Raw genomic sequence first — 20477 nt, 5'->3', positions numbered from 1 at the left:
GTTTGGTTGGTCAGATGATCTCTAACCAGACATTTTTGTCCAGAATATGCCGTATAATCAAGGTCTGTCTGCATGAGATTGCCCTAAGGCTGAATTTTACAAGAATTTTAAGGGTATTTACTCACAGCAGCAGTGCACGATTTATTCCAGGCACAATCGCTAAAGAACCAGACGGCTGTGGAGCTAGTACTTCTATTACCCCGTGTTTTTATGCTTTATAGAGCTGAGGACTTCAGAAAGGTGAAGTGAAGCACCTCAGCATCTCAGCAAGCTGTAATCTGATTGGAAGGTTTTAGTGAAAAGGAAACAAAGTAATCTTTAGAAATACATTTATTGATTGATTTTAGAACATTCTACACATAATTTCCATTTTTTATCTATCATTGTGGTGTTAATACAAACCCATCCCTAAATGGCACATACATAACATAACATAACATAACATAAAAAGTTTTACTCATTTTCCACTTAACAAGTCTAAAATTCCTTGAACTAATGTCTAAAACACTGTATTTCCAACTTAATTATTTCCATAGACTCTATTTTGTCTTACTGGACTGGATTTTTTTCTTGTTTCAGATATAAACAAGTTAAAAATAAATGAAAGACAAAGTATGGTCATTATCAAGATACAAATGCTTAACATTTGATGCAGTGTTGCTTCTTGAGTCAATTTATTTTTAGTATTTTTAAGAAACTTTTGATATCCATCCATTCTATTACCCCGTGTTTTTATGCTTTATAGAGCTGAGGACTTCAGAAAGGTGAAGTGAAGCACCTCAGCATCTCACCCTGCTGCTCTCGCCTGTTTAATAACAAACATATATCGTCTCCTCCATTTCCGAAATGGCGGCGAAAAGGCCGTTAGAGACTGAAAAACAGCCACACAAATTAAAGATACCGTTAGGTGTAAAAGCATTTTTTGGGCTGCGGTCTCCACTATCTGCACCCACCATAACTGCCACGTAATGACCAGAGTGATGTACTGCCGTTTGGTCCCAGCGTTCATTTCCTACAAAACTACTTGCATGGCTGCACAAAACACTGTAAAACAAGGCCTTGACTCAGAATACGGAGAGATCCCCTCAGCATTTGGCCTTTGCTTTTATGGACGGACATGATAAGGACTGTAAAAAGGAAGGAGAGATTGCTCATCAGCGAGGCAATTAATCAGTTAGAAAGAACAGATCGATCTTTCTCCCCCCATCCAGGCTGGCAGGCTGACAGCACTCAGGTGTAATTAAAATTGTAACTATTGACAAATCAAGATGGATGGAGGGCCACAAAGCCACTTCGCTTCTGAGTGAAAAGCCAATGAGAATGAATGACCATCGTTTTACGTGTTCCACTGAACAACTATATTTGTGCTGGCACAACTGCCAACCTGTCATCTTCCTATTGCTGGCATTTAGGATTTAGTTATTAGAAAACAAATGGTTTTTAACTAACCTCACTCCAAGGTTGTGCACCATTCAGAATTTAAATGAAATTCCAATTCCAATGGTGCACAACCTTGTTTACCTCAACTGAAGCAGAAGAACACATCTCAGAAGCTGCTGGCACCACATCTGATGTGGCGTTTGAAGATCCTGGCCACTCATTTTTCTCTCTCTATCACACTGAAACATTCCCTCTCAAAACAGTCAAAAAGAACATAAATTTTTGGGGGAAAGTTGAGACTTGTTAGAGAAGAGCTTTGGATCTTTATTTTATTATTATTATTCAAGAGGAAACCGTCTGCTGCTTCACACAGTATGAAGAAGCCAGGGGCTTATATTCAAGGGAAAGCCGATGGAACAACATGCGCTGAAGTTGAGCAATCCGAAAGTTTGAACTCAATCTTTATGTTGAGATGTATACAAAAATGTACTGTGGGGTAACATTTTTAACATTTTTTGCTCACCAAGGCTGCATTTATTTGGCCAAAAAGATACATTAAAATGTATTACAATGTAAAATACCTATTGAGTATTTTAATATATATTAAAATGTAATTTATTCCTGTGATGCAAAGCTAAATTTCCAGCAGCCATTACTCCAGTCTTCAGTGTCACATGATCCTTCAGAAATCATTGCAATATGACATTTACTTCTAATTTTTTTTTAATAATCAGGGTTGAAAATGATTACAATGCTAAATATTTTTGTGGAAACCAAGATTGTTTGAGAGAATTTTTCAGAATTATCTGATGAATAGTTCAAAATTACAGCATTTCTTTTAAATATTTAGCAAATGTTTTACCTTCCACTGAATAGTCCCTCTATAACACAAAATAAATAACTGCAGGGAGCATTTGCACACAAACAAGCATTTTAATGCCAAATTCCTGTGTTTGTGTGAATATGACAGGAAAGATATTCAGAAACATCACCTCAATTACCTGGGGGATTAGAGAGAAAGATTTCAGTGACAACCTGTGGCGCATGGCAAACAATCGTCGGATCAACTGTAGAATTTGAGAGATAATCACCTTGTTGAAGAGACGACAATGACAACAACATTATCGCAATATGCGTGAATCACCGCTGGTCATCTAAACACACTCTAAGGTGACGAAAATGCCAGTTTGTTTACAGGCACAGTGGCGTTTTCCTCGCCCCCATCTGCTAGAATGCAAAAACCACAAATGCGTTCGCTCATCAAAGTGAAGCACCCAACAAATCAAAGTTAGGGCAATTACACTCCCACATCCCTCTTCTTTATTTCAAAATGGCAACAGCTGTTTTCTGTGGTCCAAATTGCACTGTAATTTCACGAGGAGCATATGGTTACAGTTGATTAATCCAGAAGGAAAAGTGTTTTATTATTTCCAAAGGCGGATGGGTAAATAAGCCCTCAAAGGGGCTCGAGAAAGGAGGTGGAGAGTTTCGGAAACTAAGGCGTGTTCCCACAGGAATTGATTGGGGGTCCGGGCTTCCTCTAGCGAGTGGCTTCTGCTCCGTGGCATTGATTGATGAAGCCCCTCTGTGCTGGTGAGAGGTGGCATCTTCGTGGAGAGAGTGGCAGGCACCATATGCTCATTGATACATGATTGCACACACTCAAAGTTGCATGCTTTGGTTGCATGCTATGTCACGCTTAGCATATAGACTAATCTTAGCGTGACAGAAAGTACACATACACTTCTATCAAGTGGAACCCAGAAGCCTGTGAAGTCTGTCACAACATCTTGGATGTCTGCAGTGTCACATTTATATTTAACAGTTAAGCAGATGCTCTTATCTGAAGTGAATTACAAATGACAATGTTACAACAAAAAGTATTCATGTTAACGAGAATGTATCATGAGTTGTGCTGGAAAACAAAGTTACAAAACTGCCTAGAATGATACACATTAATACAGAGATGAACGTGTGACGTAGAAGCAGTGAAACAACAGACAATTCCGATTTTTTATTTGCCATGTTTTCACATTATACTTTGCATTAATATTTTGAATTGGTTTCTATCTATCTATCATCTATCTATCTATCTATCTATCTATCTATCTAAGGCTGGGTATTGATACAGATTTCTTGATGCCATTAGATTATCATTCTATTTCAGTTTACGTTATAATGTCAGTTTTGTCAGTTTTATTATTCTTTCAAATATCTATCAAATATTTGATTACGTATTAAACATTTTCACACATATACATTTAATAAAATATAAATATTCAACATTTATAAATATTATATATAAAATAAATAAAAAAGAAATGTATACCAATATTGTGCTAAAAAGTTATAACATACATTACAAAATATTAATAACTGGTTTATTATTTTCTTACAATCTCAACAAAATCTCATTTATTTTAGTCAGTATGATCATTTCATTTGACTATTTAAAAAAGTTTTTAAACTTTACAGTTTGCATAATTTTCAATGCTATCTCATGACCAATTCGCACATATTTCACGAGGTGGCTAAATTAGTACGAATTTGTACAACCTCACTCATACAATTTTGTACGGTTTCTGTGAGGGGTAAGTTTAGGGGCGGGGTTAGGGGTGGTCATTCGTACAAATTCCTACTAATTTTCAACCTCGTAAAATACGTAGTTTTTTTCACAAAACGTACAAATTCATACATGCCAGGTTGTATGAATTAGCCACCACGTAAAATATGTATAATCTACTGTGTGATCGGGTTGACATTTTACGATCCCCTCCATCTTATATTCTCTCTTTTGTTTCCTGTCTCCCCTCTCACTGTATCTATTAACAAAATGGCAAAAATAACATCTAAAAAGGACAAAACTGGAACAAATTGGTCACTGGAGCACTGAAATACACAAACACACTTCCAACAGCTCATCACATTTTGTGGTTTGGATGAGACCGTGCTGTGGAAGACACTTTGCACCCCCTCCGCATTAGAGCCGTGCGGCGTGTGTCTTGCATCGAGATCATTAACGCTTGAGGGAATACAGTATGTGGCATCATACCATGACGCAAGCAACAGGTCCAATTATTCACAAGAATTTTGAGATTACTGGCCTTTTTTAAGCTCACACACACACACACAAACACCCCAAGGGAGCAGCAATTACAGGGTTCAGAGGTGGCATCATATGCACGGGCCAATCTGATTGCATTTCCATTCCAAGTGCACGGCTCGCCGCTTAAGAGTGTGAGACTTAAAGGCCTCATGAACGACATGTCACACGGCAGTCCACGCTCATTACCATACTGCCATGCACTCTGTCTGACTTTGGTAAACAACCCCAAAAGTGCCTTGCACAGTCTCCAGACTTTGCATAATTGTGCTTTAAAAGGCCTGGGATTCAGCTGACTATAACACACTGAACGAGTACTTGAGTGCAGCGTTCTCTGAGTGAACGTGGAGGTACGTTCGTCTGATTTTCTGCATTAAAGGCTTTAAAAGAGTTACGGGCTCTGCCGAGTCGCAGGAAATGGGCAACATTCCCACAGAGACTGGTACATGGCGGGGATCATACGAGGAGTGGAAGTGTAAGGATTGCAACTCTGTCGGGTGCAATTTCTCTCGGATGCGGGTCAGAGAGCAGAGCTGTACAAATAAAAGTTCTTCAATGATTCTTTGCTGAACTTGCTGTCTTATTAAGGACAATTTTTCACCATATGCTCTGAAAAGACCAGCATGGATGGTCACAGGCTGGGTACTGATACAGATTTCTTGATGCCATTAGATTATCATTCTATTTCAATTTAGGTTATAATGTCAGTTTTGGCAGTTTTACATTATTCTTCTCTATCTATCTATCTATCTATCTACGTTTATTCAATTCTGAATGGTACACAACATTGCTTGAGTTGGCTATTTTGTTCTTATTAGATTAAAAACATGATGAAATGTCTTTAGATCAACCTTTTTATTTATAACTTAGTTGTTCTTGATTCAATCTATCCATCCATCCATCCATCCATCCATCCATCACTTTTCTAGATAAATATGCATTTTAATTTAAACTATAATTGAATTGTAAAATTGAAAATGCATAATTGAAATGTAAAATTAATTTCTTAAATTCAATTTTCAAATAAAAATTCTCAAGTCAATCCTGAATGGTGCACAACACTGCTTGAGATGGCTATTTTGCTATTATTAGATTAAAAGCATAAATTAAACATTCTTCATATCAACCTATTTGCTTCTGGGTACTTTAAATGGTTTTCTCAAGAACTAGTGCAAAAGAAAACTGTTTTTCTATTGCATCATGCTGTAAACTAACTGGAATCTGTATTTGCTGTATTTTCAGTGTTGGGCAAGGAGGCATTGTAATAAATGCTACAATATCCAGGTGTGGTTCTGCTTAAGTGATTCCTGAAGATCCAACTGCAGGAGCCAAGCCATGTGGGAAGAATGGGGGCGGGAAAAAGCTTTCCATGCTGAAACGGTTGGGTGTGGCGATAGCATCAGATACACACAAACTGTGCGTGTCATTGACTATCACACATCCTGAAATGCTATTCCCCTTCCTCCCTCTCATCCAGTTCTGCCTTGATTCAGGCCAGGCCCAACATCAGTGAGAGGAAGAAACCTGTAACTTCAAAGAACCCACTGCAGGCACAAACTCACTGCATGGAAAAGAGCCCAGCGTTGACTCAACATTTCAAAGCTTAACGCTCCCACAACAGAGTCGGTTAACGTGCACCTACTAATATTCCTACACACAGGAGATCACAAAACGCTCCTCATTAGGGACGATTTCAGAAGCAAATGGAACTTTATCAAAGAGCGATTGGAAAGATTGAGCCATAAACCAGGTCAGCTGGGGGCCAGTTTACACAACCTGAGAACAGCTGAGACTCTAGAATGGTCACTATGCAGACGCCCCCATAGAGGCTCAGCCATGAACCATCTGTCTCGGCTTGTGGACTGAATTTCTACAGAGGCAATACCAGACCAGGGGCTGGTTACACCAGCTGTGAACATTGAAAATTAGCATAGTTATGGCATAAATAGGCACTAAGATACAATTGATGTACTAGAAAATATTTTGTGTTGCGTCACAAAACTTGAAATGTAACCCAATCGATAAATAAAATATTTACAGAAGGAATCAATTCAGACTAATTGGAGTAGATTGATTTGCTTATGCACATCAGGTTTCAATCAATCAATCAATCAATCAATCAATTGGAATTAAAAATAATTTTGCTTTTTTTCTTTTTTTTATTTTACCTACAGTTCCTTAATTGTATTTGCATATTTAAATATACTAATTATTATTTCATAACTGTATTTTGTATTTTAATAGAAACATATTTCAGTAATATTTTAAAATTATATTTCTATAATATTCAATTATATTCTAAAAGTTTAAAATATATGCATTCTAAATAAATATATTTATACAAATTTACATGCAGTAGGTCCTATATATTTAAATATATAGTTATAAAATGTTATACCATATTTCAAGAGTAATATAATTAATTACCAGTTCTTAAATTATATTTATATATATTTTGACAGTTATGTGGAGTAACAATAAGGTTTTAAATATCAAAGAAAATTCCAAATAAATTCATTTTTTATTTCATTTTACATAAGGTTCCTTAATATTACTTACATATTTTAATATACTACTTATTTTATTTCATAGCTCTATGTTTTATTTTAATAGAAACAATTAATTTACACTGACAGTTATCAATGAAACTTTCTAAATGTATTTACTGATTTATAATTATATACATATATAATACAACCATTACCCTGGTGTGAACTTCACATCCCAGTCTCAGAAACGTCTTAAGAACACTGGTGCAACCGTACCCAGAATCAAGACACATCCAAGTCATGCAATCGAATCTAAGCAGGAGGTACGGCAAGAAAGAAACTGCACAGAATCTTTTATTATATCGTTTTTGTAAGCAACCTCTAGCAGTCCCCTTATGTAATGCGACTTCAAAGAGCAACTGCAGCAAAAGTGCAGATTAAAAAGGTTGGAATACATTGAACGAAAAACCCGAGTGTCCCTGGAGTGACAATAAGCACATTTCAGATGAAATGTGAGCAACGACAGCGAATAGCGCCATTGCATCAATTACAGCCCTTCACCGGCACCCCTGAGTGCCCCCCTCCTCGGCTCTTTTCATCTTCCTCAAACTTGCTCAAGAGTAAGATATTATCAGCATCATTAGTGTTTTTTCTTTTATTTCTTACACTCATCTTTTCCTGTTTATTCCGACACACTTAACAATCCGAATCTAGAGTTTTCCCTAATTACACCACTTTCGTTTGACGCTTTGCGTGTTTGCATGTTCATGTCACAGCCTTTGGCAACCTGGAGAAATCAAATGACAGCTGCCAAGCAACCAGACGCTTTCTTTCAAGTTTAAACCAGTTGTTTTAGATGAAACCATGGAACCAAAGTGCATCCCTACTGCGCAACACCCAGTCTGGCACTGAATCCGTATCCTAGTGCAGTCACAGCTTCAGAGGCCATGACTCAACTGACTAGAAGCATAATGCCTGCTTCAGTGGGCTCAGAGAGACCATTTAAAACATGCACCATGGCTAAATGCCTCGCTGGCACAGTCCTTGAACTTAGTATTCGGGGGTGCGTCTGTGTGTGTGAGTGCATTTGTCTGCATTCGTTGGCCACGCTTGAGTCCGAGGAGCTCTAATCACAAATGGATTTGTCCGAGCGTTTTAAACGCGCCTTCTTTTTACGTTGCGACTGAAGGATTAGCGTGTCTAATCATAAAACGAACAGATTGGTTGAAAAGAGCAGAACACAGTGGAATAATGAATGTAGGTAGATAAATTACACTGTGCTTGATTTAGCGAACACACTTTATTATTATCTGATTAGCAAGAATGAAAACTGTGCTCACATGCCTTTTCGCTCCGTCTCGCTCTTTATTTCTCGCTTTCATTTTCTCCCAAATGTATTTTTCTTTTCAAATATTTAATATTTGCTGACTTCTGTGCTAGCACTCCAAAATGGATGCAATATTTCACCTGGCGCTATGTATATCTACTTCTATTCTGCGGACTCCACTACACTTCCCCAGGTGAATTGAGACACAGCGAGTCATTAGGCTCTACGGGAAACTATGAGGTACCTGTCTGACAGAACAAGCCATTTCCTTTGTGACTCCATATTCTGTTCTCTACATTTTCCAGATGCTGTCGCTGAGGTACAATTAAAAACAGACTTGGTTTTGTTTCTGCATTCTTATAAAAGCACAGATAATGTAAAATATATGAGTTGAACTGCAGATATTTTGATATTTCCAATGGAAAATATGCTCCTCACACACTGTGTGTGAACTTTAATGGCTTCTGTTTCAGTTTTTAGTACATTATTTAAAAAAAAAATACATCACAGAACATTGCTGCATTTTGCATCTAATACAATAACCTTTCACAGTGACCGATTATTTATCATAAGAGGCCACCAGTCAAATATAATATTGTTTTCATAATATCTTATTTGATGATGCCAACAAATAAACGGAAAGTGTACAGAGAGTTCAGATGCACGTTATGCCAAACATAAAACAGGCTTTATCATATCTTAATCACTTTGGCAATGGCTATGCATATTTTACAAGGTAATTTACTGTCACTCTTAAAACATGAAAGATTCATGCAAAGCATATCCTTTCTGATTGATGTGACGTATCAATTAAATTCACTTAATTACTAATTAAAATTTCAAGGGAAGCAAAAGATAACAATCATGTATTAAATATAGCAGCATTTGAATGAAAGCAATGAAACTGACCTTACTTGTTACTTTATAAAAATAAAGGAATTAATAATAATGATATTTCCCATAATTATCAGTGTTGAAAACAGCTGGGGCTTTTTTTTTTTTCTTTTTGTGGAAACCATGATTATTTGATGAATACAAAGTTATGAATATAAAGACCAGTATTTATTTGACATAGAAATCTTTTGTAACATTCTAAATTACTTTTACTGTTTTCAATTTTTTGCTCAAAGTAAAATGTACTAGCTGAGTACAAATATTAATTAATTTAGAAGAAGAAGAAAAAAACTTATTTTTCCATGTACCATCCTTCATTTCTCAAAATGACCGTGAATTTAACGGTAGAAGACTGTAAAAATTCTACAGTAAAAACCTGTTAAATGGATAATGGTAAATTTCTCTACTATATACGGTGAAAAACTGTATTGGACATTACATGTAATTTTACGGTAGTATACCGTTTTTGGAAGTGAAAAGGACCGTATAATTTACAGTGAATAACCGTAAATTGACATTCCCAGAATTCCCTGCGTTACATTTCAAATTTGATGTTTTTTTGTAGAAATGTTTCTTCTTAGTTTTTTCTTATCAGTTAAAACAGTAAAACCTAACATGTTACTACCGTATTTTTTTACCATAAAATTCCAGCAACCACAACCACAATTTTTTTACAGTGCATGACCTGTTGAATTTCCCTGAAATGTAATTCAGTAAATTCCCCTTTCAACCCTGCTGTACTCACACTAAACTTATCACTTATCACTACGGTGTCCGTATTATAAGAAAATATTTCCAGGTATCCAGAATATGTTTGGTCATGGGCTGAGTGATAAGCTCACTTTTGATTTGAAGTTGAGCCACTCATGCGGACCACTAGAGCAGTCCTCGGGGGTAACATCAAGCCCCTATGAGCAATTGGTATTCAGGCATTGAAACGGCCAGAGGCATTGCCCAAGGCAACAGTATGTCCGAAGAAGACAGCGGCCCAGATCCAGACCCAAGCTGACCCGACAGGGAGTAAGAGGAGTGAGTTTCACACCTGCCCTGTTTAACATGGCGGAGAGGATTCAAGAAGCATGAGTAAAGAAAAAGACACTTAATCAATAGTTCCTACCCTCTGTCTTCTAGTATTTGGGTGATTTGAATTTATGAACAACCAACGAGGGCTCAATGTGTCTGTTCATGCGAACAGGTTTCCTAAGTGCCGAGAGTAAGCAACTTAACAGGCCATCGCTGAAATCTCAGGGACTTGCCAAGGTCAGACCCTATGAATCAATCCATCAGTTTGGATTTATAAAAAAAACTGCTATGTACCCCCAAACTTGAAATATCCTAAGCTTAACTTCTGTTCTTTATCTAACTTTGTCAATGTTGGGAGAAGGTCAGAGGAGAAGAAGCCAACTATGGTTTAGATATATACGCAGTATAACTGACAGAAAAAATGCTTCACATCCGCCGTCATGGGTGTTGGAGCGCTCGGAGAAACCGACAGCACATCAACAACGAGGCCTTCAGTTGAAGAGCATCATCAAATCACATCCACCTCTAATCAATGTGTCATCACCTTCACTTCAAACTCCGAATGACATTCAGCGCCGAGGTTTTCTAGTTCACTGTTGTGCCGGGATGATGAATACGCTCCGCACCGAGTCCAGGTGAGTTACCGTCTCGACTCTGCCATACTCAGTAATCAAACAGTCTTCCTTTTGAAATCTCAAGTGTGAAACACGTCATTTAACAGCATGCTAATGAAGCTAATCTACTGAAGTCAAATGATTTACACACGTGCCAATCGCCTCGCCCCCCAATTACAAACACATAGTCCTGCTCTCGGGCAAAGCTCTGCAGATCTACTGCTCCTTGTTTGTTAACTGAATGAAAGATCTGGTATCATACTGACAATGATGGTTCCATGAAAAACTTATCATTCCCCAAAAGGTTCTTTGTAGTAGAAAAATGTTCTTTAGATTATTCAAATGTACTTTACTTAAAGAAAAAAGTAGTCCTTTATAAAAACTCTTTGCAAGGTTCTTCGGGTAACCAAAAACGGTTCTTCCCCTGCACTGCTGCGAAAACCTCTATTTGGAACTTTTATTTCAAAAGGTGTATCTGAGTCCAATTAAAAACATAAGACATAATGTGCCAAATTTACTAACAGCTTGCGCCAGCGCAAACCATCTTTTGGCATTAAAATAGTACTGTCAGGATTTACTAAAGACACACAGTGAAACATTGTCATTGAAAAGGCGTGGACACAGTTATTTTTGCGCCTGACCTTATTGAAATAAATTTGTAGGAGTTTCCCTTTCAGACACAAAATTTATGGGAGTATTAAAATGACATTAAAGTTTGCGCTCGTCAAATTACTGGTGTTTGCGCCATTATTTATTGGTAGATTGTGCTGGTCATTATGAAAATTATCTGGCTGCATCTGTGTTCTTTAATGTGCACATTGTTAGTAAATCACCCGCAGAATTTCCCCCTTCTATTGGTGCTTTTATGGAATTGCACTCTAATGCTAATTTGCCCTGTTTAGTAAATCTGGCCCCATATGTGTCTTAATGTTTGGTTTAGTCCAATGCCATCTACTAACCAGGCATGGTGCAACTACTAAAAGCTGTTAATCTGACCTTTTGGCTTAACCAACAGACATTTACTGATAATTTTCACCTTTGCTGTGGCTCTTAAATGTCATGATGTTCAGTTTTGAAACATAATTTGACTGCGATGATGATCAGTAAATATCAGTGAAATTTCAATTTTGCACCCAAATATGCATACTTCACTATTAATTTGAATTTGATTTCACGCACTATATTAGTAGGTAAAAAACACTATGTGAAATAAACATTTTGTTTGATTTCCTAGTATTCAAAAACAGTTCCCGGATGACTTACTATTTCCAGCGAGTGCACATCCAATGGACACTTTACTATCCCATGAGGCCATGAGAAAGACATTGTGAATGCAGAGAAGGCAATGGCAACATGACAGATTTAGTACGCCTAGATTTCATTCATACTATACACATTCATACAATATAGAGCACTCTTTTTCAATATCGCAAAGTTCATCAAATGTAGTACCTACTCGCTATTCAATTTTGGATGCAAGTTTGGAATATAGCACATGGGTTGCATGAATTGCATTAGTTGTAGTGCTTTTTGGAGCATTATAGCCTATAGCCACTATGTTTCTATATTGCAAGAATAGCAAAATACATTGCATGGAGAAAGTAAGAGCATACAGGTTTTGAATGGTATAAGGATGAGTAAATAGGGCCAACTGAATTTAAATTGTAGGGTGGTTAAACACTTATTTATGTAGTCTGTAAAATGAAAGTCAAAATAAAGCCCTTACGGTTCTGCTTAGGTAGTATATTTCTACTTTATCTCAGATGGGGGGCTTCTGCATTCCGTCAGTTGGGAGTTTCTAAATGGATTTCTCATTAAAACATCAGCAAGATTCAAAGAGCTTCATAAGAGATGAGGTGGGAATCTGTTCTAATGATGTTTAGGTGAGAGTCCCAGACCCCAGAAACGCTCCCCGGAAAACCTGTGAGGATTGAGACAATTAACTTGAATCAATCGATGCCACAGATCATTATAAAACACGAGCATTAGATGCTGTGAAGAAGGTTAGTATAACACACACATTCACTCTCTCTACTCCTCTCGCTCCATTTTCCTTCCAACATCAGCAAGATTCAAAGAGCTTCATAAGAGATGAGGTGGGAATCTGTTCTAATGATGTTTAGGTGAGAGTCCCAGACCCCAGGAACGTTCCTGGAAAACCTGCTATGATGGAGACAATTAACTTGTATCAACCAATGCCACAGACCATTATAAAACATGAGCATTAGACGATATGTAGAAGTTTAGTATAACACACACGTTCACTGTCTCTGCTCCTCTCACTCCGTTTTTCTTCCACACACACACACGCACACACACATACACAAACTGGTAGCCTAATCCTCCCAATGTGTAAGTTATCACTCTACTGTAAATGTCAGGTTAGACAGCATACACTCATGAATGATGGATATATGGCACGTCCTAGTTTGCCACGGTTTCCTCCCTAGGCAGCATTACAGAACAGCCTATTTCCTGATCCAGGGCTTAGTGTTTGCAGCTATCACGCATTCCCAACACTCCCACCTGTGCTTGCATAACAACTACCTAAGCAGCCCAGCTACACTTGGAGAAAACCGGCAACCGGAGAGAAAGTTTCAGTAATACATTTCAGCAGCGCTGCCTTACAGCGGGGAAAATATCTTGAAGGAAATATTAGAAAATATTACATTTTTTATGCACCTGTGTAGATATTTTCATTTGAGCCAGCATCGCCCACCCAGCAAATGTATTTTTTTTTCCCATGCACGAGATTTGAGTATATTGCTTCTATCTTTTTCCAGGCAGAATGAACGGAAGCGACTGCTCATACGAGCTTCTGTTGCTCGCCTGCTGTCTGCAAAATGTCGACGAAAACAATTTTCCCCGCTTGAGGCCATCAGCTGAGAAGAGAGGCAAATTACCACAAGTGGCCAGTTAAAATGCCTTGCACTCTGCATGCAGAGAAACTCAATGGACTACTTTCTGTCTTTTCAGTAGCATAAATCCATGCCAGACGGGGGGCATGGGCCTTCAAAATTAGGAAAAAATCAAATTGTCAATATTGCCATTAAGGTAGTGAACAAAACCGTCCTTGTGTGTGTGTGTGTGTGTGTGTGTGTGTGTGTGTGTGTGAGTGTGTGCGTGTGTGTTAATATGGGCTCTGTGCTCCTCATTCACTCACACTGTGTACTTTTATGCATCTAGACATATCAAAAGTTTAGTTGCATGCCTAAATGCACTTTTTGCAAGTCCTCATAAAAAATAATGAATCATCCCATCATAAAATCTCACATTAAGAGTCTGTCAGCACTGATAATGCACATCTGATGAACATGCACCTTATAAAAACACTTTTCCAAGATGCCACCGGTGAGCTCATTTTAACGGAGCTCTCTGTTATGTGCAGTCATAAAACAGGCAAGGAGTTCATTAATTTTGATGGTTAATCTACAGTCTCATTAATTGGCTTTGGTTCATTCCGCGGCCATGTCGTGTATAATTACCTGTGGTACGCGCAGTTGCTGCATGTGGTATGGACTTCAATACACTTCTAAATGCAGGTAATTATTGATTAGTGACTGCAAATAGAGGTACAGGATTGTGTTCTGGTCCTGAATAAATCCAGTACTGCACATTTTGGAGGTCTAACTGATTTATATCGTAAGCTCATTACTAAAGGCTCCAAGACCTGAAATGGGTGTGTCAGATAAGGGAGATAAATGTGCAGTTCTGGGGTAGGTTCTCCAGGATTGACAAGCACTGCTGTACAGTGTCTCCATGAGAAAGATATAAAAGAGAGTGAGCATAGAGCTGGCTGGCACATATCTCACATATAGGGGAAGATGGAGCAAGAGGCACGTATTTTGTGAATTAAGAACTGAATAGACAATTATTTACTGTTAAATGATGCTGTACATGCTTGATTCATCTGTATGTATTATGATTTATAATTAAACACAAGCTGTTCTTGCTTCATGTTCCTTTTAAACTGTAATTAAGCCAAATGATATGACTACAGAAGTCAAGGTTAAATGTTACAGTCCCTCAGGCTCACTCTGCATTTTTAAGGGTCTTTGGAGACAGTTCATTTCCAGCCTTTACACGGCAACTTAAAGAAGCGCTCTTTACCTTGTGCTGAAGCCAGATGTAGGAGCACCGACAGCAATATTACAATCCAACAGGGTCTCTTTCTGGCTTTACCCGAATTCCCAAACATTGCCAGAGAGGCAGATGGAGAGATACTGAACGCTTTTGTCCGGCACATGTTGCTCCTCCACAGCCCAGCCACAGTTGTGCGCGTAATGTTCTGAGTGTCTCTGTCGCGTCTTGTGCGAGGTCTTGTACGACTCAAGAGACTAATCCTTCACATTTATACCTTAAACTTCAATACTGTTAAACTCCTTTGTATGTGTGAGTTTGTGAACAGTATGTTAAAACTTCAGTTTTAGCAGTCAACGACTCCAAAGCACGGCAGACTGATAACAGACTTGTGTCCGTTCATCCACTGTTTCTACTCTCATGCATTCACTTGATAAATGTTTGATCAATCAGTATATTCCCAGTCCAGAGCGCAAACGCCTCTAGTTCACAAACTGTTGATAACGGTCCCCCGGATATGATTAGAGGCGTGATAATTCGCTCATAATCAATGACGCTGTGCTATTCTCATTCCAGTAAACCAAAAAGTTAGTTCTGTTCCTGGCGCGTTGCTATTTGTTATCCCCAAGACGAGTCTTTTGCAGTGAAGAACCTCCCGTTCACTGAGTCCGCCCAGATACAGAATAAGCTTCGTTCGGTTTAAGTAACTTTCCAAGTCCCGTTTCAGTGCGCCACGGGTGCCGTTTGGTCCAATCGAAGCATGCTGTGCGTAAAGCTACGCTGTGTATGAGGGTGCGAACCGGTATTCGTGAGATATCAAACTGTCATCGCTGAATGCCGCCCAGGAACCGGCCCGTTGCGCTGAAGATCTCCAGCATCATATGAGCAGCGGATCGGAGAGAGCGGTGCGCGCGGAGGGGGCTGACGCACGGTGCCACCGCGCGGCGAGCTCCAATAAGACACGCAGCGAGAAAGACGGGCGCTCGCTGCTGAATGCTCTGTAATGAAGAGCCCGACAGTCATTCTGAACGGATGAACGGTCGCAACAACCTTTCAATAATGTCTCCATCACTCTGTGAAACAGCGATTAGTCGCTAAACTAACATGTCTGTCTGGCCAAGCTGCTTCTGTTGTTTGCGGAGCTGAAAAGTGATGGGTATCGATATTGAATTGACTGAATTGAATAGACACGACCTTTGGAGATTCAGGAACAACTAACAGAGCACATTCATGAGATATTACTTGTTTAATTGCATTTCTGTCCACATTTCCTGCAGTCTCATTTTTATTTTGACCCTCTGTGCGTCTCTTTGACTATCTGTGTGCTTGTATCTGTCCATCAATCAGTCTTTTTTTTTCCCCCCAGCACTCTATTCACATCAGTCCTTCCATACAAATAAGAATTGTGATGATTGTAAATTGACATTTAATCTAATTTGTGTATTGTGGCATTGATGAAATTGTTGGCTTCTTGTGATTAATCTTTTGTGTTTGTATTTTTCCTGAATTATTTCCCTAATTTGGGGACAATAGAATCTGCTAAATTAATAATACAGAAATGCTAAAATGTAAATGCACTATTATTATTATTAAATTGCATTACAGACATAAAAGAACCAATCAATCCAACTCAAAACAGGGCGATGTACAAAAGACATTCAGTTTTATTATTAATTATGAATTATTTATCTTTCCCCCATTGGCAAAATAAATCTAACACATACAAAATACATTCTCAAGTAAATTTAAATTTTTAAAAAGATGTTCACTTTTATCTTTTTTAATTTTATTTTGTAATGGAAAAGAACCGATCAAAAAAAGACTAATTAAAAACACTGATCAGAAGATTTTTTGCAGTGTGATTCAAGAGAAACGAATAATCATATTTCTCAGAGAAGAAAACAAGAGAGAAAACTAGAGAAAGACTAAATAGGCTTTAAGAGAGAATGTAAAGAAGTGATTTGCATATCAGTCAAAGAAATCATTTGGGACACACTGAGATCAGGTCTGAGTCTTGCACTTTTGATCCAGTAAAGAAATACAACGAGCCTGCATACAGCAAAACACACCTACACACGCTCCAGGTTAGTATGCATGCACACACACATGCACAAACGCAAACACATGCACATCTATATGTAGGGATTTGCTGTAGGATCACTGCGATCAGTCAGACAGCAGAAGAAGTCAACATCAGACTACTTTACAGGTCTGATTTCTCCTGCGAAGCCTGTTCGCCCACACACACAACACACATACAAACATACTTCAAAGACTATTGATCTTCTCTGGCCTGCGGGAAAAACAACTTCCACATCAAGCAGCGCTCCTTTGGGTTAATCATATATGTCAGAGGGCCAAAGGTAATAAACCTGTGAATAAACCTGTAAAGCACCTTTACGGCCAGGTAGGGAGGTCTGGAAGTGGACTCACCACATGTAAGCGCTGGGAAAATCTGGTACTGGATCTGGGTCTTCAGATACAGGTGCTCTTGCACACTAGTGGTGAATCAGGGCTTCTGAACAAAACAAAAAAAGAGCATGATTATTTGATCTTGGCAATCACAGCATGATATGACAACAATGCTTCCCTCCACCACACCAACTGCATCTTTATTTCAATAACAAATTAGGTCTGGGAAAGGGAAAACAGACTTACTGTTATATTATTAAAACAACAATAATATGTATATTTACATATTATTATTATTATTATTATTGTATTATTAATGTATTGTTGTTATTATTATTATTATTATTAATAATAATGTCATTTGTTTATTATTTAATTTAGATGATTAAATGATAATTTTATTAAAAACATTAATATAAAGAATAACAATCAAGAATGATTTATTAATAAAAAATTAATACAACTATTATTAATATTATTATTATTGTTATATTTAATGTATACATTTTTTATTCATTTTATCAATAAAATTATGATTTAATAATATACATTATATGTTGGTGTATACAGCCTACATAGTCAACATCCTACATCCTAACTGAAATGTAACTTCATAAGTGGCTGATATGAAATGCTTTTTTTAGGCAGCAGTTCTCATGAGAATTGCACAAGAAACTCAACTCACAAAATCTATTGATTTCAATAAAGTGTGATGTTAGCATGATCCTAACCTTATGACATGATCCTCTTATAAGCATACAAATATGCAGCACACACTGTTATTGGGTAAAACAAATAATTCACATTTATCGCTATTCACTATTTTTCAATATTGAACGAATTAAATGTATAATTGACATTTCTCTTGCTTCGTCTGCCAACTTGAATGGATTCTTTTCACTGAACTTGTCACAATGCATTATAGGATTTGCTTCAATGAGGTGAGCAAGCCTATGCTGTTCTCACTTTATCAAGAGAAACAGACTAATTTAAGAGAAGTACTGCTTTAGAATTCACCTCTATGGGATCTCACACAGAATGGAACCTTTCTGAAATATAACTGGCAGCAGAGAGAAACCGAGAGAGAGAGAGGGAGCTGTGCTCTGGAACGCTGCTACTTTGCCAGAGCATTCACTATTACAGGGACATGCAGTGCTGCAGGTTATGGGCTCGAATTAGCAGATTGTGAAATAACTTGCATTAAACAGTTTTAGTTTTTCTTTCACTCATAAAAAATGCTATTACTGGAAGATCTAACAGATTAAACTAAATTGTGATGAATGATGACACTGTCTTCTGTACAGCTGCTTTATAGCGGAATATAAGTTTTCATAAATTATCATAAATTATTAATTTTGCAAGATTTATTGACCTGAACTGAATCAACATTGAACTGACTTAAGCTGAAAAGCAACACTATTGTCTTCTGTAGAGCTGTTATAGCTGAATTAAGTTTGTTTCAGAATGAAGTTTGCATTACTGCTTCTGTTATTTGACTTAACTTGACTAGAGTGACAGATAAAATAATATGGGTGTTAGGTGGCTGTCAGGGCATTACTATATGATTTTTAAGGCATTTACCGTGTTTTAGCACTGAAATATGGTTGCTGGGGGTACTGGGACATTTCTAGATGACTGTTGACTGACACAAGTCTAAAGTCTAAGTCTCAATGACTTTCTGCTGTCGATGCTCAGGTCACTCCTTCAATGTAAGCCTGTTGAACAATTCACCAGATTAAAATACAGTAGTCAACATTTGAAGTGGATCAAAAAAGTTCATCAAAGTTGTCCTAAAACAAGAACGCATTTTGGTTTTACGACAACTTTGATGAAAGGTTTTGGTCCACTTCAAATGTTGACTACTGTAGCATAGTACTGAAGTCATGTGACGGCACCCATTCACTGCAGAGGATCTATTGGTGAGCAAGTGATATAATGCTAGTGGATGCGGCATTTACTTGCTTTACTTGCTCTGTAAAAGTTACAGAGCAAGTGATATAATGCTAAATTTCTCTAAATCTGCTCCTATGAAAAATACAAATCAAACAGTCTACATTTTGGAGTAAATTTTCAGCAAATCTTTAGTGCATGAAGATGCCGGCATTCTATAGTTGTTTGTTTACATTAGCCTACTTTAAAGTTACTGTTAGTTATAAGGTAAAACAATGTAAATAACTTGACAAACTATACATCATTAAAAGGGATTAGTCTGTTTTACAATAAAATCTCTTAGTGACAGTATTTTCTTTTTTATGAAAATCAAAAATGCACCTTTAATATGAAATATGAGCCTCAGCCGCATCCACTGAGAATAAACTCCAGTACAGTCGTCATGAAAGCGCTTCACTAAACAACGTATTAATGGATTCTCAAATATCGATGGATTCTCATATGCTTACCTCAAATTTCTTCAGAGAAACTTTTACCCAAACCGGGTAAGACGACGTGAGCCCAGTGGAGTGGAGTGCTAAAACACTCTCATGTAATGTATATTTCATTCATACTCAAAGCCAGAGGGCATTCTCATGCAGAAATGTCATAAGTGAGACTAATAGAAGTGATAAATCATATATCTTTCCAGGAAATCCCTTATATGGATTAAAAAAAAAAACATAGGCCTACAGGGAAGGAGATCAGAGGCCTTTTTTAATGGATCTCATTGGAGGAGAAACTTCACTGCGCTGAATCAAGTGTTTTGTGGGAAAACATAAATAATTCATTATTATTTAATGAATCACCAGCCTATCGGCTAATCTTCAATGTGTTTGCCATTAAATATTAGTTTTGGATTGATCTACTTGTTTATACCTTCAAAAATGCTGTTTTATAAGAGAAGTCACGGACAATTGTCCGAAAGGTAAGATTAAGTTTATGGCACTTCTCATTTATTTCTATGGTATCCATGAACAGTGATTGCCTGTCGCACAACTCTGGCAGAAATTCAGTGACGTCAAGACTGTAATGTGATTGGTTATCAAGGCACATGCGATCCAAGTTGGCCATTATGCTTTCTCCAATGATAGAGACATGGACCCTATTATCTCCAAATAATAAGACCATCTCTGGATAAAGGCATCCAGTTATCGCTATAGTTGAATAAAATGCACATAGAAACGTTTTGTAAAATGAAACATGAAAGCAATAAACACACAATC

At 37.6% G+C, this 20477-nt stretch overlaps 1 protein-coding gene across 1 annotated transcript in view; it reads right to left on the bottom strand.

Moving 5' to 3' along the window:
- sdk2b (sidekick cell adhesion molecule 2b) overlaps nt 1-15783 on the bottom strand; it is a 332871-nt gene extending 317088 nt beyond the window's left edge. Inside the window, exon 1 of the mRNA XM_016480739.1 lies at nt 14941-15783. Within this exon, the coding sequence (XP_016336225.1) occupies nt 14941-15076 (136 nt within the window). The 5' untranslated portion in view covers nt 15077-15783. The remainder of the gene's footprint in view (nt 1-14940) is intronic.
- Nucleotides 15784-20477: the final 4694 nt, after the last annotated feature.

Source organism: Sinocyclocheilus anshuiensis, unplaced genomic scaffold, assembly GCF_001515605.1.
Source record: "Sinocyclocheilus anshuiensis isolate Anshui unplaced genomic scaffold, SAMN03320099.WGS_v1.1 scaffold1833, whole genome shotgun sequence".
In the NCBI taxonomy this organism is placed as follows: domain Eukaryota; kingdom Metazoa; phylum Chordata; class Actinopteri; order Cypriniformes; family Cyprinidae; genus Sinocyclocheilus; species Sinocyclocheilus anshuiensis.
The sequence above is the reverse complement of the archived record's forward strand: the minus strand, read 5'-3'. Positions and strand labels throughout refer to the sequence as shown.